Source organism: Plectropomus leopardus, chromosome 7 (assembly GCF_008729295.1).
Source record: "Plectropomus leopardus isolate mb chromosome 7, YSFRI_Pleo_2.0, whole genome shotgun sequence".
NCBI lineage: Eukaryota > Metazoa > Chordata > Actinopteri > Perciformes > Serranidae > Plectropomus > Plectropomus leopardus.
Window position 1 is genome coordinate 13,765,809 of NC_056469.1, and position 27,939 is coordinate 13,793,747.

General features: G+C 38.7%; 1 protein-coding gene across 1 annotated transcript; it reads left to right on the forward strand.

The window, feature by feature from the left end:
• The first annotated feature begins 8,675 nt into the window (after positions 1-8,675).
• slc6a3 (solute carrier family 6 member 3) lies at positions 8,676-26,945 on the forward strand. Its single transcript, XM_042490164.1, has 15 exons — positions 8,676-8,833; positions 9,325-9,535; positions 10,519-10,650; positions 14,656-14,872; positions 16,698-16,836; positions 17,160-17,294; positions 18,907-19,010; positions 19,852-19,976; positions 21,062-21,174; positions 21,441-21,569; positions 21,810-21,909; positions 24,034-24,134; positions 25,117-25,284; positions 25,474-25,545; positions 26,899-26,945. The coding sequence occupies exons 1-15, from the start codon at positions 8,777-8,779 to the stop codon at positions 26,920-26,922; spliced, it is 1,827 nt and encodes a 608-aa protein (XP_042346098.1). The 5' UTR covers positions 8,676-8,776; the 3' UTR covers positions 26,923-26,945.
• Positions 26,946-27,939: the final 994 nt, after the last annotated feature.

Here is a 27,939-nt window from a genome sequence, read left to right on the forward strand (position 1 = left end):
AAGGATTCGCAAATCATTGCATTTTGTTCATAATTATGTTTTGCACAGTGTCCTGACTTTTTTGGAATCTGTTAATACTTTTACGACATAAGTACCTTGATTAATACTGGAAAAAAAAGTTGGCAGTTCTCTCCCTGACTTTTTGGACGTTATCCAGTGTTCTATTTTTTTAAAATCTAATTTTAATTCTAAAACTATATTAAATTACAATCAGTTTGTGGATATATTAGCAAAAAATTCACACAGTGATGCACATTTCAATCATTTGCCAACAATTAATTGGCTCTCTGAAAACACACAAAATAAAATAACAAGTGAAAAAAAAAAAAAGCAAAAAGATTATTCTGAAACTTCTCTCAAAATGTTAAGTGCTTTACATTATGTCATTTTATAGGACAACTACTTGTAAAGGGAATACCTCTCCTGAGCAGATGTAATGAAACACATTAGAATCTGTTTGTGGCCAGTTTTACTTGTGATCTTTGCATTCATGGTTTGATTCCATTGACTTTTTGTGTATGGAAATCACACAAATAACGTACAACTTTAAAGTGTGTTCTTTTCCCTATAAGTTCATCGTGTCGGTGAGCCTCACATTACCATCACATTCATGACCATGCATACTGTACATGTATCCCCATTTTGGCTTTCGGTGAAGCAATATTTCACATCTCTGAAGCCTTCTCAAGATATATGCTTTTGAAGAGTTCTGATATGTATTTTGAATATTCCAAATGCAGGACATTTTGTGAATTTTTGATATACGTATATGAATGATTTTTATTTTCACTGCCATGACAAAGATCTGTGATCTTCTCTCCTCTGCAGATTGTATTGATGGTGAAAAATGAGCCACATTTTCTTTGTTTCCTTTGTATAATACTGCAGTTGTTTTGTGCTGTATTCCTCCTACACAGTGTAAAGTTTTATTGTTGTTATATTATTACTATTATCGCTGAGTTGACTGCTTAGAAACAAAAATGCAGATTTCTTATGGAAACCGATAGCCTTGAATCTATAGAATTTTTTGCTAAAAAAGAGAATGTATAGACAATCTTGTCACAATCAGAAGCTACTCAAAGCGCTGATCTACAGTGGACGTTTTCCGAAAAAAATCATGGTTTTCAATTGTACACTTTTTATCCTGTTTGAGCCCTCTCTCCATTGATTTTTTTTATGTTTTTGTGTTTAAGGCATGCAGGTTGAAATAAGCAAAGTGGGAGTGTGTAAGTGCACAAGGCCTTGAGGTGATGTCTGCCACCACATGACGGGCCGCAAACGCACAAATACTCCAGACTGTATGCACATATAAACTAACATAAGTCAAATTACAATCTTTTAGTCTATCCCCCCATACTACCTTGTCCTTTTTAAATTATACGTATTTGTGCTTGCACTTTAGATTCTTTTCTTTATTTTTTGTTTGAGAAATATCACATTGCTGTAAAGCATGTTAAGTTTGTAGGTCACAGTATTGTAGCTCAGTTTTGTTAATATGAATAGGTTTTGCATTCATATATTTGCTGCAATAATGGGAGCACAGAGGAAATTAGGGATCACACATTTAAGGAAGCTGTCTCTTATCCCACATTTGTTTTTGTACTATAAGAAAGAGCTCGGTTAGTTTAAACATCTGAAACATTTTTTAGACCTACTTTTCTGCCTTTTCTCAGGATTGTGGAATTTTTGTAGCTTGAAATGACTTTGTAAACTTGTAAGACTTGGCAACAATATACTGATTTGAATGAGTAAAACTGCACCGTGGAATCGCTAAGTATTAAATGTACTCCTAAGTGATGTGAATTTTCAGCAGGTGGTTAATTATACAAATCACTTTGTTTTTATGAGGGAGACCATACTGTTTTTGTATATAGGTGGGGAATCTGTGAATTTCAACTGAAACAAAGCATTGATATTTAAGATCTGACCCGGGATGAAATGTATTGAGCCACTGTAACTCTTCATACACTTTTGTTTATTTTAAACTAAAATTTCCATGTGAAGGTCTAAAGTACTATACCATATTTCATCAGCAAGTGAAATATTTACATTTATATATGTTTAATTTTTACATTCAGAACAATTTGGCTTTGGGGTTGTGTAAAAACACAGGGTCCATTTCTTTTCACACTTGTTTCACTCCCCTTTATTTCAAATACCTCTGTAGAGGTGCATCTCCAGTTTTTTGTACTTGATATCAATCTGATAAAATGTAGACCTGCAAGAGATAAACCTGTATTTATGCTACTGCTGCCCGCTTACCACAGTTTGTCCAGCAGCGTGCCTAAGACGAAAGACTTGTGTACTCTTACAGAGCGATATTGTCTTTCTGATGGCTTGTTGTCTAAGGACCAAGAAACTGAACTCTCTGTTTTCTCTGTAGCTTTACTTCCTGTCTTTTTCTATACTCAACAGGTTTTATTTTATTAATGCATTTTGATGATAAAGAGTCATTACCGCAAGCTACTTTGAATTGTCTGTTCAGGACTGCTATGATATAACTTGTTGATGTGACTCTTGGATTGAATTAAAAAAGAAATGTTAACACAGTTGTGTCACTGTCACAATGGTGATTGATGATGTGTGTGTTTGGTTGCTTGATGTAGAGCTAGAATGTATGTGCATTTAAGTGTGCTGTATGAGAAAATTAATCCATTGTGCTGAAACTGAATTTGTCTTTTTCTATAGAGTAGTGGAACTGAATGTTAATGAAAGTACGAATGCTTTTGTTGCTTAAAACTTCAGTCGCTCTGCATCCTCAGTTTTTCCCTCAGTGCTTGCTGTCTTTTTGTAGAAATGTCTCCCCCTTGAGGTAACATAGTAGCAGTGCAATCTTGAGTGTTGAGTGTAACTGCATCAGGTTTGTTGAATTTTTTTTTTTGCCTACAAGTCTTATCCAAGTTTTTGCTCTGCATCGAATTCCTATTTAAGGAAATGTATGGGGCAAGTGGTATTGGCAAGACCCTGGCAGCAGGAATCCATGTCATCAATTTTAGTGGACGTGACTATCAATACCTTTTAAACGAAACGTCAGTGATGTAAAGTGTGGATCTCGATAAGCAAATTAAGTTTACCATCATCAAAGTTGTCCTTTACTAGACTTGTGTTTGCTGTCACTGATTACATGTTGATGTCTATAGATGATGAATCTCACTGGCATGCAGAGGGCCGTTATGCGGCATTGGGTGGAATTGTTTTTATATTTTTATATTTTATTTTTTATGACAGTGATGGGAGGTGATGTTTCCACTGGTAATGTAGTATTTTATTTCTCATTGAATTTGTGTTGATCTCTTGGTTGCCTGGCTGTCATCGGTTTGTGTGTCTGTTGTGTCTCTTTACCTGCAGGTTTGCGTGAGTGGCAGACTCACTGGCATTATATTCATGGCTTTTTCATCAGAAGTGCGATTTTTCCACCGCTTTAGTCTAGACTGAAATTTCTTAGCAGCTACTGGCTGGTTTGTCAATAAATTTTGTGCAGCTAATCGTGGTTCTCAGAAGATGACTCCTATTAACGTTGGTGAAACCCTTACTCCTCCTGTATTGTCACCAGCAGGTCAAAATTTTCATGTGAACAGATGATATATCCTAACATTTTTGGTCAGCACTACAATCAGTGTCTCTATTTGTGGTTCCTTGAAATGTCTCAACAGATATTGGATAAAAATAAATATTGTTAATATGGTTCTGAGGATGACTCCTATTGATGTTGGTTAACCACAGAATCTTCCTCTAAGGCCACCGGCATGTGTTTTCACCTATCCTGACAAATAGCTTCACATTTACTACATGGATTGTTAAAACATTTTTAGAGACATTCCTGGTTTCCAGATGATGTATCCTAACAACTCTGATCATTACCTGCCTTTTCTCTAGTGTTACAGTTAGTGTTTCTATTTGTGGTATGTTTAAAATGTCTTTAGAGTTATAGGATTGTTTGTCATTAAATTTTGTGCTGCCATTCATGATCCTCAGGGGATGCTTTCTATTGACCTTGTTGATCCCCTGATTTTTCATCTAATGCCACCAGCAGGTCAGGTTTTAATTTTTGACAAATATTTGTACGTCCTCTACATAGATCATTACAATGTTTTGTAGAGACATCCATGGTTTCCAGATGATGTATCCAAACAGCTTTGGTCATCACCTGACTCCTCCTCCAGCCCTACAATCTTTAAGGCTTTTGGTGTCTCACAGTTATTGCATGGATTGTTCTGAAATGTGGTTTTTCATGTCCCCCTTAGGATGAAGTGCAATAACTTTGATGGTCCCGTAACTTTTCCTCAAGCGGCATCATTATCGTTATTCTTTGGTTTATGACCGCATAGCCTACCTGCAAAACATTCTTATCAGCAGCCTCACAGAGCTGCTTGCATGGAGTGTGTATAAGTGGAATGTGATCACTAATATTGCCTTGTGTGTTAACGGGCCTTAGCTGATCTCATTCTTGGCATGTAACTTCAAACAAAGCCATTGTGGCGTTCTCTTGTTAACTCAGACAATGTAGACGATGTAGTGAATGTTTGAAGCGAGCACTTGCTAATGAAATGTTTTCTTTTAATCAAGAACTATTCTCTCTTGCAGATCTTATTATGCATCATTTATGACTGAATGTGATTTCATTAAGAGTCCCCACAGCATTGCTCAGCAGGTAAAATGTTAGTCTGTGTTTGGGGTAAAAAGGTTCTAATTGTCTAGAATCACTGGTTATGGTCATGACTCAATAGACAAAGAATTTGTCCTCATTCCTCTTTTGTGTCTTTTTCTTCTTGCAGGAGTAAGCAGACATGCTCAGACAAAGCAAGACGGGCAGAAGGAAATCGTGTGGTACTACACTAATTCTCAAAATATATTTGCTGCCTTTTTAAGATTCAGTACTAACAGCTTGCATGTGCATTTCACTTCTTTTGAAGGACAGCAGATGACAGGGGGGGTACTGTATGTGTAAGCTAGACAAAGCTTTAGTTATTCACTTATAAAAGCTTTTGCTTTGAAGGACAGATCATTCTTAAAGGCCCAGGATTACATTATTTGTACCATATACAATGCACTCTCACTTTTGCCTCCACTTCTTGCCCTTCATCCCTCTCCCTCCCCTGCCTCACCCACCTCCTGCTCGTTCCCCACCTCCTCCTCACACTCCTTCTCTCTGGGTCTCAGCTGTTGCATTTATGAAAACAAGACACTCGATTATGTTCACCTCATCGTTCTCCGAGCTCCATCGGAAAACCCATACATCCACTGCAGCCTACATCGACCCAACAATTTCTGATATGTGCCCCAAGGCTTGATGGATGATTGCACTTTAGAGGTGTGTGTGTTGTGGTGGCAGCGGCGGTGTTGGTGTTGGGTATTAGTGGCCGATTGATCGCTGCAATCGGCTCGGAAACAACGAGCTGTCATTCTAGACATGAGGGCCATAAATCTGTCCGTGGGGAGCAGGCTGATTGGGTTATTTAAAGCCCTGGTCCTGTTTTGGTTGAGTTTGAAATGGGAGAGGTCTGGGTGTCGGAGCTGATTGTGTTTAGGCCTGTTGGACATTACAGGTAATAAGATTTCTGCCTATTGACAAGGTAGGTGGATGGGTCATTGGGGTCTTTTGAGGGGTGGAGCAACAGGAGAGGGACAAAAAAGGTAACTGTGTTTTATGTAGAGTGGTAGGAGGGACTGTTTGATGTTTTACAGAGTAGATTTATCAGAAATGAAAGGCCCTGGAAACATATTTTCTCAGTGTCTTAGCATCTTGCTAACAGTGATGGGGTCTTACTGAACTCTCAAAGTTATTTTTTTTATTTCAGTTGGGCAATTTCTGTGTTTTTGTTTTGACGAGGTCACAGAGCGTCACTGTGACCCTGTTCGTCTCATTCTTGTGAGCGTGATATCTTGAGAACATCTTGAGGGAATTTATTTAAATTTGGTACAAACATTCGAGTACACTCAAGGATGAGCTGATTAGATTTTGGTGGTCAAAGATCTCAGTGACCTTTCATTTGTCTCATTCTTGTGAACACAATATCTCAAGAACACCTTGAGGGATTTACTTCAAATTGGGCACAAATGTTCGAGTAGGCTCAAGGATGACCTGATTTGATCTTGATGGTCGAAGGTCAAGGTCACAGTGACCTCACACAACATGTTTTTGTCCATAACTCAAGAACCCTCGGGAACCACTTTGAAACTGTGCCGATTGTACAGATCTTTTGTATGTTAAGGATACATGTTTTCACAGACAGTGATGTAAACTGTAAGTACATCTTGAGTGTGGTGTGGAGGCATACAACCCAGTGGTGGTATATCTAGTTTTTCCAGGCTTTTTTCATGGGTTTGAAGTGGGCAGGGGTCAGTGGGGAAAAGTTGTTCACCTAATCCCACAAACTAATCCTAAAATTTAACCATATTTAAGTGAGAATTAGATCAGTTGTTGGGTAGTTTGCTGAAATTGCTAGGACACTGTCAGTCAAATTGAGCACACCACACTGAAACCACAATCCAGATTTATTTCATGTTAAATGGGGTTTTATTTTATTTTTAAATATAACTTTAACTGCAATTACTGTTTATTTAGTAAAAAGTAGTTCAAGTGACTACTGAGAAAAATTCATTTTATAAACCAAGTCCTTAGTGTCATTAAATATTTTTCAATTCCTTTCTTACACTATTTACAGCTAAAGACATAATTTATCACAGACAACATCCTACTGTATTGATTATTGATTGAAGAGTTTATAGTAGTTAACTACTAGCCCTGCCACAGTGAGACACATTACTTGAGGCACTCTACATGTATAAATACCAAGAAGATTAAGCCACAACTCTCAAACCTGTGGATTAATTGTGAATCAAATCAATATAACATTTGATTTAGAAATATATGTATTTTTCATATGTTTGCATCAAATCCAAGAACAAGTCACTATCTTTTACTTGTGAGTAAAATTAGAAGGATTAAGATTACCAAGGAGTAAATTGAAACTACAAACATTGTTTAATTTTTCAAATGTAAGATGTATTTGTTCTGATTTGCCAGTGAAAGTTGCTTTAACCTTAATGAAAACATATCATCAAGGGACTAACTGGATTTATGTTTTGTTGTTTTTAAAAAAAAAAAAAAACATTGTCAGGTAGATTTTCACATTATATCATGTTATGAACACCTTTCCACTGGTCTTTATGTTATGAATATAAATTCCTAATCCAGCCAGCTAAGCTTCCGCTACAGTAGATATCCTTGGGTGAACATAGATCCATAATGTTCATAATTTGTATACAACTTAGAAAAAAAGCATCATGGTCAGGTCGCTGATATTTCAAATATTACACTTGCAAGGAGTCTCGCTGTATCTGGGTGGTCATGTTTGAATATATTTCATTATAGATTTACTTCATCCAGAAAAATGCTTAAATCAGGTGAGGAAAAAATGCAGTGATGGGAAAGAGAGGAGGAGGAACAGACGAGGCTCGGGTGAGGAGGGAGGGAGGAGAGTGACGGCGATGGGGGGGGGTGATTGATTCTCATACAAGAGTGGTATCGCAGACAGATCTCCATAGCAGACCACAGGGTACTCTGGGCTCTGTGTGAGACTCTCACTGGAGGGCTTTCTACAACTCCTCATAGATCACCAGTTCCTGTTTTTTTTCTGTCTTACTTTATCTCTCACCATTTTTTTCTTTCAGTTTCCCTAAACAATTTTGCCTCAGTCTGGTTGTAACTTGTCAAGGACGGTCTGCGTAAATATGGTCAGCACCAGTTTGCAGCGCACTGAACAACATCAGCACAACTGGGATTAAATTGCCCAAATTGACAACTGGAGGAGCTTTAACCTGTCATATTTCAAAGGTGAGTGTTTCATATCTGAGAAAACATTTTTATCTTCTCTAGTATTTTTTGTTATGTAGCACTTGGCTTTAACCTATAGTGTTATCTCTTGTCTTATGATGACAGGAAAATTACAGAATAAATTGTAATCGGGTAACATATTAAGCAAATCAGTTGAGTAATAAAGGTTAAAGTTATGTTGAAATTGTTCATATCATCCTTGCAAGAGCAGATGGCTATTCAGATTTCTGCAACAAATTTAAGACTTCATTGAAAAAAACTCCCAAAAAAACATGTTATCACAAAAATGCATTTTTTCCCCCTCTGTTATATATTTTTAAAACATTTAATTCTGATCACTTTCTGAAAAGGGTCCAATACTATCAGTTTTGTGAAAAGTTCAGAACAAAAATTTGGCAAAATCCGGTGGAAAACGTGGTGATGAGACAGGGTTAGTAGACGCTGGACAAATCTGTGAGCAAAATGGCGATCAACAAGTGTGAATTGAAAGGAGCACACTGTGATGGCCTGATGGAGACTGTTACCCTCAGCCTGGAGCCCACTCTCTCCACTCATCACTCTCCTCTTGCTCTTATGTTTCATTTAACAACTACATCTTGAGATGAATTAATATATTTAATGACCCATACTCCTTGTGCAGTTATCTCCCATATAGTCTGCTTAACATGTTGATTTTATCAGGCTTTTTTTATTTATTTTAATTACAGCTTTTAGTGCTGAATCTCTCCATATTTGTTGTGTTAAACCCCATTAAGTCTCAGTGTGTTTGCAATGAAGGTCCAATTTCCCAATCACAGACTAATAAAATTCCACCATATGTTTTTCTCCAGACACCTCAGCAGCACCTACCGTCCTTCCTCCTCCTCTGCAACCACTGGCATTTCATTGCCGAAGGCTGTGCACCCCTCCGTGCTGACAGAGAGAGTCCCTGTTGGCCTCATGTCCTCAGTTGCAGCTCTGGAAAAACCCACCTCCAACACCATGGGCCCCAAAGAGGTCAGTGCAGATGTGACACACGCAGTGGATTAATAGCATGCAATTCAGTCTGATTAAGAAAACTTAATTGAATCACAGCATGGGGTTAGTGTCTTAATTAAGTGCATTTCTCTCTGATTTGGTCTGTCTGAGTCAATTCATGCAGGCCAAAAAAGCATTGGGTGGGAAAAAGAGAATCATAACGCTAAAGAAAATTCCAATTTCCTGGAGGCTAAAATGGACTTAATGACTTCTTGAGTAGAATTTTTACCATTTACTACAGAATATAAAGCCTTTGCTGCTGCATGAACAATTGATGAAATGAAGGTGGTTTTTATCTTCTGTAAGGTGTGGAATGTGAGAGAATAATAAAATGATGGTGAGACTTGGGTTATTTAATGACTCTTCTAGTGACTAGTGACTAATCACTAATCACAAGTCATTAAATAACCCAAGTTTTCAGAACCTTTGCATCCAATTGATTATTAACTCTATGACCTCTAACTTTTTAGGTGGAGCTGATCCTTGTGAAGGAGCAGAATGGGGTTCAGTTCACCTCGACCACCATAGTGGCTCCCACTCCTCCTCAGACTAACCCCAGTGGGGAGGAGGAAAGGGAGACCTGGGGAAAGAAAATCGACTTCCTCCTGTCTGTGATCGGATTCGCCGTTGACCTCGCCAACGTCTGGAGATTTCCCTATCTCTGCTATAAGAATGGAGGAGGTGAGATGGATTTAAGCGGTGAGGGGAGGAGACTAATGTTTGCTAAAGAGGGTGGACAGAGAAGGTAGAAAGGAAGGGGAGGAAGGATTATGTAAGTTTAAGATTGTTCTCCTCTCCTACAAGAGTCGTGAAGGAAGAAAGTGAAGGGTTGAGGGTGGAGTGTTTGTGCATGGTTGTTTTGAAAGGAAAGACAGGAAAAAAAGTAAAACATTGGAAAAAGGAGAGAGGAAGGTGGAATTTATTCACATACGCTTACATGCTGTATAGTCTCAGCTGCATGTTTATGTGCATGCACTGTATTTACACATGTATGCAGGTGTGTGTGAGTTCCTTGTGCTCACTGGTTGTTGTTGAGATATTTTTTTTTCAACCCCTTCACAGAGATCAAAATAGGGGAAAAACCACCACAGCTGCTCTGAATAGATTAGCTCTAACAATCACTGCCACTAATTATGGCTGTTTAACATAGAGCTTTCTCCCCTTTTAAAAGCTTTAAATGATACTGTAGCCTGAGTCCAGGCTGACTATATGCCCCTATATTTCCCCAAATCCCATATGTTGTCATTTAGGGAAAAACATTACTTTAATTTGGGGCTAATAACCCACAATATTATTTTTATTATTTTGGGGGCATTTTGTATGCTTATAGTAATAGTATAGTATACAGTAAATTAAAGAAGAGAGAAATGTGAAATGACATGTAACAAAGGTTCCTGGTTGGATGCAAACGAGGGGAATTTTGGGTCATGGACGGCTTTAACCCCTGAGCCACCAAGGAGCTCTAAATCTATATTATTTTTAAGATAGTAGATCACAATATCCCCAGTTCTGTCACTGTATTAATGCTATGTAATCCAATAATTTGTGGAAATATCTCCATAAACCCTGCAAAGGCTGCTATACCTCATCTAAAAAAGGACCTGTTCTATTCACTACATTGCATCTACAGATTCAGTTTTACTTGTGTGTCTGTGTGTGTGCAGGTGCGTTCTTGGTGCCCTACCTGTTCTTCATGGTGATAGCAGGCATGCCTCTCTTCTACATGGAGCTTGCTCTGGGACAGTATAACAGAGAGGGGGCGGCAGGCGTGTGGAAGATTTGTCCCATATTCAAAGGTAGGAAGGACACATTCTTCCACAGTCATGAAATTTCTGGAAAATGTATTAAATTCGAAAAAAGAACTGTTTTCCAGGGCTGGAAATGGTTTGGAATTATTAGAATCTTTTAGAAAAGTTTTGAATATACATTTTTGGCTTTTTAAAAAAATATAATAATAAAAATCCCTAAATATGTACAATGTTAAATTAAAATTTGTTCTTTTGTTGCCAATTTCCAATTATGTGCTGAGTTACTGTTGCAATGTCACCAGTATCACATAATATACATGGACAAGACCAGCGCCGGTGTCGTTGCCATGGCCAAACCCCTTTTTTGGGGATAAAGAAAACAGATGAAAAGTTGTTGTGTAGTTGTTTAACAAAGGCTTTCACTCTGAGATTTGAGGAACATAATATACATGAATATTCAGTGTCAGTGTGGAAAATTACTAAATGATGCTCGTGACAGTTACTACTGATGGATCGTTAACATTAGTGGGTGGCTGCTGTTCTTTTAGTCATACAGAACAGCAGCATCAGACTGGTGTCTCCAACTAAATCTCAGCTGAGATCAAATAGTTGGCCAACAACAGGTTGGTTATTTACACACAACACAACACAGACTAACGATACTTGGTGATTCAATCAAATGTACATAGTTTATTTAATCACCAGGTTTTATGATCCAAACAGATATCTATGAAATATCCACCCATTGTGTTGGGTCGTTGATTCACTTGGAGAGGGGAAGACAGACAGGACTTGACGCAGATCGACGTCAATTTATTGAGGTATTACGAATGCTCAGGTACAAGCAAGGTTACAAAACAATTATTTGACATGTCTACAAAACAAACGTTTGTTTAACAAGAAGTAAATCAAATGTGCCAAAATTATAATCCAAAACATGTCAAATTGCATTACCATCTACAGGAACTTTGGTTTTCTATTCCCCAAAAATGGGCACAGCTTTGGCATTTTGCTAAGTACCCACAAGTGGCAGAGCAAATAAAGTTATTTAGTGCTTTGGCACAAGATAGTTTTAAATAATGTATGGTTGTGTTGCTATATAGTCCTACTCATTTTAAACTACTTAACAGAAGCCATGACAATGTTATAAATTGTGGAAAGTTCTGAAAAGTTTTGAAAGTTTGGTAAAACTGTGTGGGAACCTTGACATATATAGACTGACACATGCCCACGCTGGGCGGACGTACACATGCCAATTCTTGACCAGGAGTGCCCCACATATATTTGAAATCTGTCTGTCATGGTATGTAATGCCTGTCTGTCTGTCTGATGATAGACCTCTAATATCTACATGTCTTTCTATCTGCTTGTCTGCCCACATTGCCTGTCTGTCCACATGCCAGTCTCTTTTGTCTGCTCATCTCCCGTGTTGAGCAGGGCGACAGGCATTGTTTATCCTCCCCAGAACATCAGGTTCTGTTGGCACTCAGATGGAAAGCAAATGAAAATTGGGCTTTTAGACTCTTGTCCTGATTGTCCAAATTCTTCTGTCAGACACTCTCTTGGGGTACTTTTCAACACATCGATAAGCAAAGCGCAGTTTAGGAAAATGGCATCCAAACGTACACTAATGGAGAAACAAATATTAGGAGCAATTCACGTTTCAGAACAAAGTCATTGGTTGAAAATTACACTTAACTTGGTTCAACTTTTTATTCTCTATACACAGTTTACAAGCTGTGACTGTGTGTATTCATCTATTTCTGTATCTGTATATCCTGCTCTGGTAAAGTTATAGTCTCAGTTAAATCCATATTTAACACCTCACGATGAATCTAAAGATGAAACATAAGTGCAACCTCAAATACCATTATTACCCACAAACCAGCTGTCACTTCACAGCATGATCCTGTACTGCAGTGTTTTGTTAAATCATGTCCCTGCTGGTGTGAAGGTGGTCCACAGTGTGGACTGTACTGTGCTCCTTCGTGGTGTTTCTGTTTCTCTCTCTCTGTGTGTGTGTGTGTGTGTGTGTGTGTGTGTGCGTGCGCGTGTCTGTGTGTGTGTGTGTGTGTGTGTGTGTGTGTGTGTGTGTGTGTGTGTGTGTGTGCGTGCGTGCGTGCGTGCGTGCGTGTGCGTGTGCGTTTGTCTCCGAGCGTGTGCCTCCTGTGTGAGAACATGTGCCGTCTGTCAGGGACCACACTGAGTAGGTTGACGTTCTAATCACACGCTTCACTCTCTCTCTGTCTCTCAGCGGGGGGATAACAGTAATTATTCAAATACACACACACACACACACACACACACACACACACACACACACACATGCCCATATCGACAGTAATTATTCTGATCAACAAGCTAGTTTCCTCCTCAGGATCAATGCATTTGAAGAAAATGACTGAGAAAGGCAGACTGGAGAGAGAGAGATGGCACATGGCCGCATGTGGCGCTAATAAGAGGCATCGCTCGCTGAACAAATATCACATCCACATCACAAAAGGAATCAATAAGGCACACTTGTGGTCATGGTTCTCAGAAAAGGTTAACAATTAGATTCAGTCTTAGAAGAGTGGACTCGTTTTGGATTTACAGAAAGGGTAGATGTGTTGATAATTAAGGCATAAAGAGGCAGTCTTTGGAAGTTTCTGTGAGACTGCGGGCATGTTACAATGCTACTGTCCCCATACTGAGCAAAAGATTTTGTGCTTTCTAGTGTGTGCTCTGGTGGTGGAGTCTGTCAGGAAGTAGTCACTGTTCAATACAGCAATGCCTAAGATTTAATCTTGTGTGGAATCTATCACTTGTTTGACTTGCAAATGTTTCTTCACGTCTAAATACCAAAACAAACAAACAAAAAAACTCTCAAAACTTGATTAACTAGCACTTTCTACATCAAAGATTTGTAATTGGGTTCACTGCATGATGAAACCATACATTACGCTAAAGCTGTATGTGTGAAAAGGTGAAAGGTATCATCCAAGTGTAGTCAAGTGTAACATATGGTTGTTTTAGCAAGAAGGCACATTACTTCCTGATCAGCTTACATAAAATAAAAAAGACATACAACACTAATTTGTATACTATTTTGATTGTGTTTTATATGTGCATCCTCTCACCTTTACATCCTCAGTGGTGAAAGGAGTTTTCAGGTCTTTTTCTTAAAAATACCACTATAGCAATATATGAATACTTCATTTCAAGTAAAGTCCTGCAATAAAATACTACTTGAGTAAAAGTGCAGAGGTATTATTAGCTTAGTGTACTCAAAGTATCAAAAGTAATGACACTAGTTCTGTAGAAAAATGAGACCTCTGTGACAAGTGGTGTAGTGTAGCCCTCTTTTTCTGTCCGTTTGCAGTATACTCACCTATCAGCCAAAACGCCTGGTGACCTGTCTACTTAGTAGTAGGCCCACTTCGGCTACTATCACTGCACTGCCAATGGCAGATTTGTCATTATATATATTACATAATTAGTGTTGATGATGTATCAGTGTGCAAGCAGCTGTTTACTATTGTAGCTGGCCACGGTTTATCTATTTTTACCACTTTGCATTCAAGTACGTGAAATGAAAGAGGAAAAATTTCATTTGTATGTATATTCTTGACTTTTCTTTTCTTTTCCGATTTATGTGAAATAATGGAAAATTTTACCCCATTGGACCTCAAACAGTTATCTAAATGTAGCTGTCTGCAAAGTTAACAGCTTTTTGGGGGTGTTTTTTGTGCCACCATTTGAACAATAAAAGTAGAAAGATGTTAGACAATGCGGAGAGGGATGTAACCTGGCCTTTTTTGTAAGGGATTGTAAGACAAGAAGGTTGGAAATTGTTGGTTCAGGTTTAAGCAATGCGTTGTATCTCATAAGCTTATCATATGTTTATCTGAAAACTAATAGTAGTAGTAGTACTATGTAATTGAGGAAAAGTACATGTTGGATTCCACCCAGGTGTCCATTTTAGTATCTCAGGTGCTAATATGTGCAGTAAGCATATCTGTGTTTCTGTCTTTTATGGCTATAAATATTGATTCATTTGTTTCCTTCTGACAGGTGTAGGCTTCACAGTGATCCTCATCTCCCTCTACGTTGGTTTCTACTACAATGTCATCATCTCCTGGGCGCTGTTCTACCTCTTCTCCTCGTTCACCGGCGAGCTGCCGTGGGTCCACTGCAACAACACTTGGAACAGTCCCAACTGCTCTGACTGGGCCGACAACAGCTCAGTCAGTGACATTTACAAGGCCACCCCTGCTCAGGAGTACTTTGAGTGAGTTGGCCTAAGGCTTAAACATTTATTTATCATATTTGTTTAGTATCGTTAGTTGTAATTTAGGAAATGCAGTTCGACAGATTTGTAGCAGCTAATTGTAGGGGGTCATGTGAATTTTGGGACCTAAAAGTTGGGTGATGAAAAAGAAAAGTTTGAGAAACCCCGCCATAATGGTTCTACAACAATGTGACTGTTTTGATAAATGGAACTGCCTTTCACTTGTATTAAGGTAACTTTAAGAATATATGTTTTAATAAGAAGACTTTGCAAAACTTTATGCTCATGCCTTCAAGTTAAATCTGTAATTTTCTACTGTAAATTCTCTGTCTTTTCTTGAGGTGTTTGAACTAGCAGCAAACATGAAACTTCTAAATCAGTGGAGCCAAACATACTTTGTCAAACTAAAATATTGGTGCAAAGCTTTACTGTATATCACCCACACATTTCCACTGCAGGAAGTGCGCATGAAAGCGCAGTACTGGCGTGTAATGACATGGAGGTGGCTGGGCACTCAATCTACAGAAGAACGGAAGTTACTGCAATTACTATTGGCCCTACACCTAGATTTAGTAATGTCTTATATAAATATATATCTATGGACACTTATGAGATAATTAAATGTTCAAAAATGAACATCAATATTTCTTTCCTCAAAATGGATCCAGAGTTTGTCTGCATTGAGCCGATGCTGCCTCCCACACTGTGAAGCTGACCAGGTGTCTTGTATTCCAACAAGTGAGGGGTTGTTCTGTTGTGACAGATGAGACATTTGATCCATGCTCGTTGAAATGGCAGTGTGCTATTGACACAGAACCACCTGCAGACAATTTGACCACAGCGGTTGATCTTATTCAGTCTCAACTGTTGGGCTTTCTCTGAAATTATCCGAATCAAGGCGTCAACAATGTCCAGTCTTTCAGGTGACACGTTATTCAACTGTATAGAATATAATAAGAAGGTACACTTTTAAATCTGCTACCTTTTATTGCCAGCTCGGTTTTCCTGTCTTGGCAAGGCTCTCATGATTTGTGAGACCTTTTTGATTTGCTAAAATGCAAAATTGTGTGCAACAGATGCTCCAACACATCATGGAGCATCCATCTTGCCAGTTTGCCATAGGGTCTTACATGTCACCTGTCACTGATGAACCCCCAGGTTCCAACAGCTTCCAACAAGGCCAGCCTTTGATTGTTAGGCCAATTTTATGCAGGATATCAAGATCCAGGTGTATAGCTCAACTGATGTTGTGAATAATAATGTAGGGAAACTACACTTACTATTTCATGTTCCTACTATGGTACCTTTTGTAGCCATGGGAAATATCCACCATCTCTCCGATTGCTGTCCACACATTGGGTTAAAGAGCCCTGAACTCTGGAGCACACTGTCCTGTAATTGCCTCAGAGATAATGCATGTGTGATGATGAACTGTATGCCCTCTCATGAATATATGGAAGAAGGGGGACAACATGACATGGGGTGAAATTTGGGATGCCAGTTAGGGTTTGGCCGGGCGTTACATTCAGTGTCAACAATCAGTATCAGTGAAACATGTGAAGTCAAAATTCAGCAGTGAAATGTATTATCTTAGTTCCATTTCTTAAACATTTTTCATATTCCAGGGAGAAGACACTCAAGCCAAAAGTGGGGGTTTTACTTACTCTTTAATTTAATTAATGTGTTTTGGAGCCAGTAGTGACCGAATTTGGATGAGCCGTGGAGGCTGATCTATTACAGTCCCTCTTATTTTTTTTTTTTTGTAAACTGTAAATGAAGACTTAGGACTGGTCTTGGCTATTACTAGATTATTTTTTTTCCCTAGACGAGGGGTGCTCCACATCCAGGACAGTAATGGTATTGGTGATCTGGGTCGTCCGCGCTGGCAGCTGACTTCCTGTCTCGCTGTGGTGATTGTTCTGCTATACTTCAGTCTCTGGAAGGGAGTCAAGACCTCTGGAAAGGTGAGTGCAGGCACAGTGGCCATGTTTCTTTATGTGAAAACCACAAAAGTACTATAATTATCCAAGAGTGGCTCAATTTTAAGCTTTGGAATCACCTTAAAGAAAAGGAAATCCTGTGCCCTCTAGTTCCGTTTAAATCCACCAAGCAGTTTAAGATCATATTTTGTGTGTATATAAATGTATGCGTACATTTTCACTTTCTTGGATGCATGCATATGTTTAGATCTGACTCTGTGCGTGTGTGTCTTCTTTCTCTGTGTAAACGTGCGGTTGTTCTGTTTGTGTGTGTCTGTGTGTGTGTGTACCTCGTGCGACCCTTTCAGGTTGTGTGGATCACAGCGACAATGCCCTATGTGGTCTTGACTGTGCTGCTGCTCCGTGGAGTCACTCTGCCCGGAGCCATCGATGGCATTAAGGCCTACCTCTCCGTGGACTTCCTGAGACTCTGTGACGCCAAGGTGAGTGTTGACCGGAGAGAAGGTGAGAGTAGTGGGGGATCAGGAGAAGAAGAAACAGAGGCACTGGGAGGCAACTGTGGCTGAAAGACACATTAAAGGAATGCGCAGACAAGTTTCATTAAAATATTTTACTAACATTAAAGCAATTTGTGAAGAAATCTCCAGAAGTGGGTTTACTCTAAAAAGATTTGGCTTGTTTCTTGTAGCACATCTAGTCAAATAGAATAGAGTCGACCTCATATGTTACATAATACAAATATAGATATACGACAAAGTCACTATAATGCTAATGTGCTAAGCTAGACATACAATGGCTATAAGTACATCACAGCATGCATGTACATCACAGACCAGTAACAACAGCAATAGAAAGCAAGCATATAGTGTAGGTTAATATTATGTCATTACAAATGCATATTCAAGTGGGATAGAATATATTTTACAGTAATGCTTTGTGTAAATTCCCTTCAACTATTTAGAGTGGCATTATTAATCCAAAGTACAGGTACAGTTTGAACTAACTTTTGCATTTACACGTGAAACTTTTTGAAGGAATGGAAATGGTCTTCACTGTGAGCTGACAACAACCTGTGTTCAGGATTTTGCTACCAACAAAGAGTTGCTGCTAAGGAAGAGCTAAAATCATACCGATGTTGTTTTCAGTGTTGATTGTGCAGAAGGTGTTTGATGATTACATGCTCAGGAAAAATATGTACCCCTCAAAGCCATAGCCATGAAACGTTGGGGGATGATATATCTGCCGGGGGATCCTAACCCACAGCAGTTGAGTAACAGCTTCTGGCACTTCGACAAAACACAAACAAAACACTGTAGCACTGGATCTGGTAGTCATAATAATGGCCATTTGTTAATTTTATTTATGTCCATAATTACATTTGTTAGTGATTGTTTTTTGTTTTTTAAAGTGCATCGTTAGCCTGTTGAAGCATACATTGCATATATAGTAAAGATAATGAAGTGTAGAAAAGTTATGCCCAGACAACACACAACAAAGCCACAGACAGCACAAACTGCACATCACTTCCCTGGCAAAACGAAACATCTTTGATTTAGATCTAAGGGGTTGAATGACAAAAGCTTGAATGTTTAACTATTCCTGTGAACTCAACTTACACAACTGTTGTGTTAATGCATCAAATCTGAGAGATGTTAACGGTCCGTCTCCTCTAATTGTGTGCTTCAGACTAAAGATTCAGAATTTCAAGTATTGATAGAGAGGCATTTCCTGAAGCCTTAAAAACAACTGAGATTGTTTGTCTAAACGGTTTCTAATATGTTCCCTGTGTGTCAAAGCTGCTATCACAGCGCTGAGGAGCTCAATAAGTAAGCACACTGGACTTAAGGGCTCAGTTATGGAGACTGAGAGAGAAAGAAGGAGAGAGATAGAGAGATGCATGGCAGCAATTGGAGAATTAGATTAGATAGATTCATGGAGCAGTAATTTGCAAAATTACCCCCCGTATTCACTAGCGTCTTTCATCTACTGCCGTTGAATGAGTTTCCTGCAATTATCCCTAATAATGGCTTTTTTCCTCTCCTGTGCCTTTTGTTTGCCGCTTCACACAAGTGTGCTTGTTCTGTCGCTCCCCAGGTCTGGATCGAGGCAGCGACACAGATCTGTTTCTCTCTGGGAGTTGGGTTTGGTGTGTTAATTGCCTTTTCCAGCTACAACAAATTCAGCAACAACTGTTACAGGTAAAGACATACAAGGGGAGGAAAGAGTGGATTCACGGAGACACACATACACACACACACACACACACACACACACACACAGACATACACACAGACATACACACGCATACACACGCATACACAACATAAGCAGGTGAATTACAATAACCTTTGAAGCTCCTTGAAACCTGCTATGTCTTTGACACCATGCTGTGCAACAGACAGCCCTAACACCAATCAAAACTGTCGCCCTCTTTGAAAATCATCAGCGTCCCACAGGAGGCTTTTATCCGCTTTTTTTCCCTTTTTAATGTTTCTAATAACTGACACATGACACCATCCACCTTGAGGATTCCTCCTTGAGCATAACACTAGATCACTGAAAATATATTTCAGCTAAAAGCAAAAAATAATCCAACCTTAAAAGTAATAAGGGATTGCACATTTCCTATAATGTAATATTCCTAGAGCTTTCCCCAATTCTTATTTAATGGTGAACAACTCATTTATTTGTTGAATTTCTCTTCTCACTTTATCATTTCTGCCATTGAAGGAGGTATTTCCCAACAGAAGGCAGGAGGTTGACCTGCCAGTCTGTCACATAATAGGCAAATTACTGACTACCTGACTAATCCATAAAATCTATTAAGGGTATTAAAAACTATTCTGTGACCCAGACTCCTTCCAATGTTCTCGTCATTTAAAAGCCAAGAGAAAACAGGCCTTAAACCATCCATGACACACTCTTCAATCGACTGACTGGTCAGTTATGCTGATATTGACTGTTTGCTGATGATTGATTGATGAACTGTTTAATGCCTTTTCTTTTTTTTTTTTCTCTTATTTGATTTTATTGATCCAGAGACGCCATCATCACCAGCTCCATCAATTCTTTAACCAGTTTCTTCTCCGGCTTTGTGGTTTTCTCCTTCCTCGGGTACCTGTCCCAGAAGCACAGTGTAGACCTGGACAAAGTTGCCAGAGACGGTATGGTATTATGTGTCTGTATTTGCAATGTGGTTTTTATATACAATATATTTATATACAATATTTGGAGGTAGGCACCATCATCAAGTTTGGGCTTTTCCTCCAGCTTTCAAAAATGTATGATGAGAAAGAACACAATTTAAAAAGATATTTTAGCACGTCAGCTCTACCAGATAAAGTTTAACAGAACACACTGAGCGTTTCAGGAAAAATATCATATTTCCATGAGCACATTTATAGAAGCCATGTCCCATAGGGGTGGGGGGAGGGAATCAATACACCATAGTATCGCAATATTTTTTGCTTGGTAATATTGTATTGATTTAAAGACACAGACTATCATTTTTTTCATTCAGAAATTGTAATATTACAAGTTCAAATTAAATTTTTAGTAGCATACTAAAACAATAAAATAAATTGCTTTTTCAGTCAGCTAGATACATTTTGCTGCACCTTAAAATGAAATTAACTGAGATAAACAGACTGAAAAAATTATCTTACTACATAAAACAACAAAGTTTGCCTTTGGGGACACAATTTGCGGTACAAAAAGGGTGCTAAATTGAAATATATAATAACGTATATTATCACAATACTTTGCATATCACAACACGTTTAAAATCACAGTGATGTTGTGTCATGTGTCACAATGATATCGTATCATTGGGCCTCTGGTGATTCCCACCTGTAATATTCCATGGCATTTGTTGTTGCACTTTGTACATTTGACTCAGAGCCTAACCTACTGTTGTAGGTTCTCATCACATCTTAGTAATGTGGTGTGTGTGAAATAAGAGAATGGAGGGTTTATATTATGATATATATATATATTCCACAGCAGGCTTTTGACATCATTCTGCGATGGGTGCTATTAAATGACACTGCAAATTTAATCATTTTGCATAAACTCTTCTTCTAATATACCATTCTTTTTTCACGTGATCTTTTACAGCATGTTTTTATATCTCTTTAACCATGTATTTTGCTCTTTTGCCTTCTGTTCTTTAATGTCTTCTTTTCTCACACAGTTTGTGAGCTTATGCGCTGTTTTTTTACTCTCCTTGTTTGAATGTTTTTTTCTATAGGTGCTGGTTTGGTGTTTGTCATTTACCCAGAGGCCATTGCAACATTACCGGGATCATCAGTGTGGGCAGTTATTTTCTTTATCATGCTGCTGACACTGGGCATCGACAGTGCTGTGAGTGCACGCGCCCACACACACACACGCACACACACAGTTGTTTCAATTAAGTGACGTGCCTTTTCCTTACTTTTGACATAAATTCTCAAATTAGCTAGGGTGTTTATGGGTATTGTAGTCCATATACTATATTTTCATGGTAATAGGGTAAAATGTGAAACGGACAATTTCCATTTGTAATATTTATGTTTTGGAGTGTATGCAATACAAAAGTGAGATATGTTCAGAGTTTTGCTGACTTTGTTTTTTGTCTTCTGTTTTAGATGGGTGGGATGGAATCGGTGATCACAGGGCTGATTGATGAGTTTAAATTCCTCCACAAGCACAGGGAGCTGTTCACTCTTTTCATTGTTGTTGCCACCTTCCTCATGTCCCTCTTCTGTGTTACAAATGTGAGTAATGTACCGGGCAAACACACAGTTCCATACAAACACTTTCCACAAACTATAGCTGTAAACTGTCCCTCTTATCAAATGATAATAAGTATCTGCAAATGCCATGAACTGAACTATCAGATTTTTTTCTGCTTGTTTTTATTGTGGCCTGTATTTAAATATTATTATATTAACACAATTTATACATTCATCTTATTGACTCTCTCGCTCTCTCTCTCTCTCTCTCTCTCTCTCAAGGGTGGGATGTATGTCTTCACTCTGCTGGACCACTTTGCCGCAGGAACATCGATTCTCTTTGGAGTGCTTATTGAAGCCATTGGCATCGCATGGTTTTATGGTGAGAAAGATAGACAGGAGGGAAAAAAAAAACAAAAAACCAGATGATTCGTGTCTTCATGGTCGCCAAAGCTGATGCTATATTAAGAGTTTGATGAGAAATCTCTAGGTAGAGCTGTGCTGTGCCACAATGCAACATAGTTCTATTAGATGTAAGGATACTGCAGCTATAAGGGCTGTTCTCATTAACGGTTTCAGCCTCCTCAGTCTCTGTGCATGTGTTGTTAAGGTACAAAGGATAAACTGCAGCTGTGGTGCTCAAAAGAGCTTGGTGAGGTTAAATGGCCCGTGTTTTGAAAACTGCCGGTGTTACCTCTGTACGCTGCAGTAGTGAGCCGCCACATGAAGAAAACTGCACCTGAGGAACACGCAATTCATGGAGTCAAGGAGTCAGCTGTCTAATAGCTGGGTTGTAGATTGTTGTGGATGGCGAATGGTGGTGACCTCAAAGTCAGTTACTCTCCAGATGTCTAAATTATATTGACACTTGATTTTGCACAATTTTGTCATCATTCCTACAATGCTATATGTTTTAGAATCTATCCTTCCTCCTCGACACAGAATCACTATTAATTACTGGTTATCTCTACAGGAGACACAAGAGTTTTCTCAAGTGAATTACATGCCTCCACAGTGATTATTCATGTATATGCACTTTCTTAACATGACATGAAAGAAATACTTCAGTTGTGTAAGAGTAAAAACCTCTTAATACTATGTGTTAGGGCCTCAGAAATAAATTCTTAATGTGCTGATGGTTTTAGAAATAATTACAGTAGAGTTAGCCATTTGGGTTCTTCTTTACTGTTTCATTTGTATATTAATAGCTGAAGACCAACTGCTTCACGATAGATTATTACCTTTGCACATATTTTCACATGCTGCATCACAAGCTGAAAACAAGAAAATTTGGCTTTTCTTAGAGTGTGAAACCCCCCGTCATGAAACTCCAGCAGGCACAAAATATTATAAAAAACAATCTAAAGGCCAGGAAAAATGGTTGACCTGAACTTCCGTATTGAGTTTCTTGTCTCATATCTACTGAATCTGACTGTGGAGGGATCCATAAAGGGCTAAATACTAAGCAGGCCCCAGGCGGTGGGGTCAGCATATTGCCCCACTTTGGTGGGTCCTGACCTTGGCAAGCCAGATAAATCAAGCCTTAGGCTTCAGTGGGCCTTTTTTCCCATCCTCATAACTGCTGACAGGAACCCTTGACCCCTGGCCGCTGTGGTCTTTCGTTCTGCTGTCCACTACGTAAGTGCATTTAGCTGTGCTGAATACCTGGTCGTCAGTCTGGATATAGTCCTCTGCACTGAGAGATGCCTTCAGGCAGAGCGAAAAAAAAGCACAGCCAGGTTTATGAGAAAAAGAAAGTCATGATCAAGTTAACATGGTGCAAAAGCTTATCACAGTTGGCTTTGGGGAGCGATTTTACTCACTGCAAATGGTTAAATTGTGAATAGTAGCTTTCAACCTATTGTATCATGGGTTTCTATATGGCCAATTTTTGATTTAAACTTTTGAGTAAGGACGAAATGCACTGACCAACCACAACATTTTAAAACACTGACAAATGAAGTAAATAACATTGATAATTTCATTACAATTCAATGTTCTGCTGGGAAACCCCGGGTGCTGGCATTCACGTGGAAGCCACCTGACGTGCTGCACCAACCCAAACACTGTTGCAGTCCAAAGTACAACCCTTAATGGCAACAGGGCTCTCTTATGGCAGTGGCACCTCCCAGCAGGACAACACCACACCACAAACACTGCTCAGAAATGGCCGAAGGAATGCTCAAGGAGAGCTCAGGGCATCAACCTGGCCTCCATCAGAGAGTGCATTTGCCTTGAGGGGTTACTTAGTATGGAACAGTGTTCTGGTAGGTGGAGCATGTCTGGTGGCATCCACATGAACACCAGTTCACCAGTTTTCCAGCAGAGCATTGAATTGGAGCAAGATGATCAACGTTATTGGCCTTATCTGTCAGTGGTGTAAATGTTTTGGCTGATCAGTATATAGATGCACCAACTGCCTTGATAATATGGTGATATATAATTTTAGCAAAGGCTGTATTTAACCATGTCTTGAAATAATATCAGGTATTTCCATGTGTTTCAGGAGTGGACAGATTCAGTGATGACATTGAGGAGATGATTGGCCAGCGACCAGGCAGGTACTGGAGGTTGTGCTGGAAATTTGTCAGCCCCTGCTTCCTCCTGGTGAGTCTGTGCACAGACTTATTGTACATTGGAGCCAAACCAAGGCAAGTTGAAATAGTTTAACCTCACTAATATGATTTTGGCTCATGCACACCATATTTGCCGTGATGGCCCAAGGACAGAGGGTTGTTGTATGGTTTAAAGCCCTCTAAGACAAATTGTGATTTTTGATATGGGCTTTATGAATGAAATTGACTTGAATTGACTTGACTTGGAGAAGAAACAGCTAAAAAAAAACAAACATTTTTTTTCACCATGACTCCAGTCTCCATTGTAATTACTTTTACTTTTTTTTTTAACTTTTAGACTGACAAATGTATAAAGTCATTTTTTTACTTACAGTATATCCAACAGTTTGCCAATCCAGTGGTAACAGAAGAAAGATCAAACACACCAGCCCAGATTGGGTTTTTTTCCTCCACACTTTTTTCTGGTCTGTACACATTAGCAGTTATATCTTTGGTATAAAAGACAGCATATCATAAGGATCAGCTGCAACCAGTACCTGAAATGCTTTGGCCAAACATAAAAAAGTATTTGGAAAAAATACTCAGAATTAGAATTAGAATCCTCTTTATTGTCAAGTAAGTTTTCACATACAAGGAACTTGCTGTGGTGTATTGGTGCCTTACAGTACTTATAGTAAGTAAAAATGAAAGCATTCAGTCAGATTCTTGTTTTTGCATATTTGTGTGATGTATTTCTCTGGGGGACTGAGAAGTGTGATTTAATGATATTTGGAATACATCTTGGCATTCAACACACCCACCACTTCTTACTATGCACTGTGGATGACTTTATTGGTTTGCCAACAGAAATATTGATACTGCTTTTAGCGGTAGTTGAATATTTCTCCTCCTGTATCAGAAAATACATTAGACTGCTGAGATAATTCGCTTTAAGAGGACCTGGAATGAACAGTGTATCTCTTGAAATGATGGTTTCTAAACTATTAAGTTTTTTTTTTTTTTTTCCACCACAGGTTGTCGTGGTGGTGAGCTTTGCCACATTCAACCCTCCAAACTACGGCACATACATGTTTCCTCCCTGGGCTAACATGGTGGGGTGGTGTCTGGCCATTTCCTCTATGTCCATGGTGCCCCTCTATGCCATCTACAAACTCTGTACTCTGCCTGGAAAGTTTTGTGACGTAAGTAATAACTTTGGCAAAAAATGGAGTGAGAGGAAATTGGTTATTAGAATTTCTAGTATAAATGTTAATGGTTCATCTTTAGTCAGCTTTGCCTTGATGGAGATCTTTCATTATATTGTAAGTATTCTTTGAAATATTTAATTTAGAACTTAAATAAATATTTCTTCTGCCTTTCCTCTGAAACAGAGACTGGCTTATGCTATCAACCCAGAGACAGAGCATCACTTGGTAGACAATGGGGAGGTTCGGCAGTTCACAGTAAGTACTGACTTAATTATTAAGTATTTTTATTGTATCTAAAGAATAGTTTGTCGCTGTTGCTGAAACCTCACGTCTGCAGGTTTTGGACAGATATTCAGATATTTTGCCTATTTCCATTAAAGCTGGAGTGCGGGACTTTTATATATAAAGAAGCATTCGTAACAATCAAGCTCTTAACAAACAAATTTGCACAATGCTATTTAAGCCTGTTGCCACCAGGGAGTGGCGTAGCGGTATGAAGTATACCGGAGTTGTGGTATCTGGTGTCCCAGGCGCTTGCGCACCAGAGGTGATGGGTTTTATGTTAACCAGCCTGAGCTAATGGGGGGCAGGAAGAGGGAAAAGAACACATGCCACGTCCTATTTTCCTCTGAAGTTGGCGGTCAGAGCTGGGACTGATGTCACACCCATTTTGATCATGTTCTAGTACAACAACAAGGAAAACCAAGATGTATCTTGCAATACCAGTTCCAGCCATGTTAGTAAATGTTAGCGATTCCAGTTGATAACAACACATTAAGCTGTATTTTGCGCATATAAACACTGTAGCCACATGTCCACAGATAGAAGCTGGACAAGACTGCGTGTATGACTGTCTCAATGACACACGCATTAAAGACAAAAATGCTAATAAACAGTATATTACTACAGTCTGCGCAGAGCAAAAATTTGAGGCCTGTGGCTGGTGAGCAGTAGCACACCAGCAGGCATATGCAGGAGTTGTATGAAGTACGAGCGCTGCTGCGCATCGACATAGCCTTAATTTGTCATTTTTATCTCCACTACCCATACCTACCTTAATTACTAACATTGCATTGTTATAGTTTAGTTTAAAAGATAAACAGACCTACCGATCACAACACAACAGAGTGACATTACAAAAATGTAACACATAGCTTCAATGCTTTATTACAGAAATTGTTCCCCCAAAAATAAGAAGTCTAACAGTAAATATAAAATTTATAAAAATAAGAGTCAAATAAATAAATAAATGAGCCTGTGTGAAAAAAACAAACATTTTTAACAGTTTTATAAATTTGTTTGAATGCAAAATTAGTAAGGCTAGACACTACTCTGGCACATTACTGTATCTCAGGTTTAAGACTGAATTGCACCTATAAACAAAAATTCAGTTTATATGTCAAACTGACAGATGTCACTTGGGGTGGCCAAAAAGATGTCAGGGGTGGCTTGTGCCAGCCCGGGCCAGTCCTTAGACATGTCCCTGCTGGTGACGTTCCTCTGACAATCCAAGTTAGAAATATGACTGTAAAAGTTCTGCACTGCGGATTTAAGTAGTAGAATGATATTTTGCGTTATTTCATGGGCATATTTTCATTTTTCCCACAGCTGCATCACTGGTTGGTGGTCTGAAAAGCACTGAGAGATAAAGAGAGTGAACGTGTGTGTGTGTGTGTGTGTGAGAGAGAGAGAGAGGGGGAGAGAAAGAGAGTATGGGCACTGGATGGATGAATGCATGTACAGCAAAGGTCTGAAGAACTAGGAAGAAGTAACTCACGGCCATTTAAATCGATCACGGTGGTAGTGAAGGTTCGAGCAGTTTCGAAGTGCAGACACAAAAAACCCATAGACATTGTAATGTGCTTTAATTTCAACAGTGGATGTGTGAAGCTGTGCATTGACCCTCTCCAATATTGTGTTGAAACTGGTGGATGGGATTCAGTCAAACATGTGACGTGGTGTTCAGACTGCTTCTTCCATAAATACAGAACTCTTCCTGACGTAAATTAGAATTATATTTCTTTGAGGCAAGAACAACAAAAAGATTTAAAGATTTGTTTGTGTTTATAAGGTGAAGTTGTCGAGCTATTTTCGTATGGCAGTATTTGTTTTTTTAAGATAATTTGTATTTATTCTGTATCTACTTTTTAATTTGTCATTCCGTATGAAAACACACAAACAACATAATAAACATTTTTGGCAGTCAGATTTAATGACTGCCACATATTTTACTGAATCCCACTTGTTTATTATATTTTTTTATTTGCTTGCTCTCCTTTAAGACTGTTACATTTTTCACAGTTATACAAAAAAGCACCTACTTTCGTTTACAGCAAAACTATTTATACATATTTATATAATCGTAAAACAGATTTATCAATAGGCAAAAACAAGACATCATCTGAAAGTAAATAAAAACTAAAATGGTTTCTAAATAAATGTTACATAAGCTGTCTCACTGAGCAGATTCCAATGTTTTCATTAAAAATAAATCCCCACTCACAAATCAATAGTATTGATTATTTGAAAATGAAAGTTGCTTCCTCTCACCATGTTCCTGCTTTTAGTAATGTTGGATGTACCAACAAAACACAATCTGACCCGTAGTGCCATTGATGTGTGTTGCTGAGTGCTGGTATATGAAAACAC

Coding starts and splice junctions, on each gene's coding strand:
- slc6a3 (XM_042490164.1), top strand. CDS start 8,777: ATGTCCTCAGTTGCAGCTCTGGAAAAACCCACCTCCAACACCATGGGC. Junction 8,834..9,324: donor ACACCATGGGCCCCAAAGAG/GTCAGTGCAGAT, acceptor CTAACTTTTTAG/GTGGAGCTGATCCTTGTGAA. Junction 25,546..26,898: donor GGGAGGTTCGGCAGTTCACA/GTAAGTACTGAC, acceptor TTTTTCCCACAG/CTGCATCACTGGTTGGTGGT.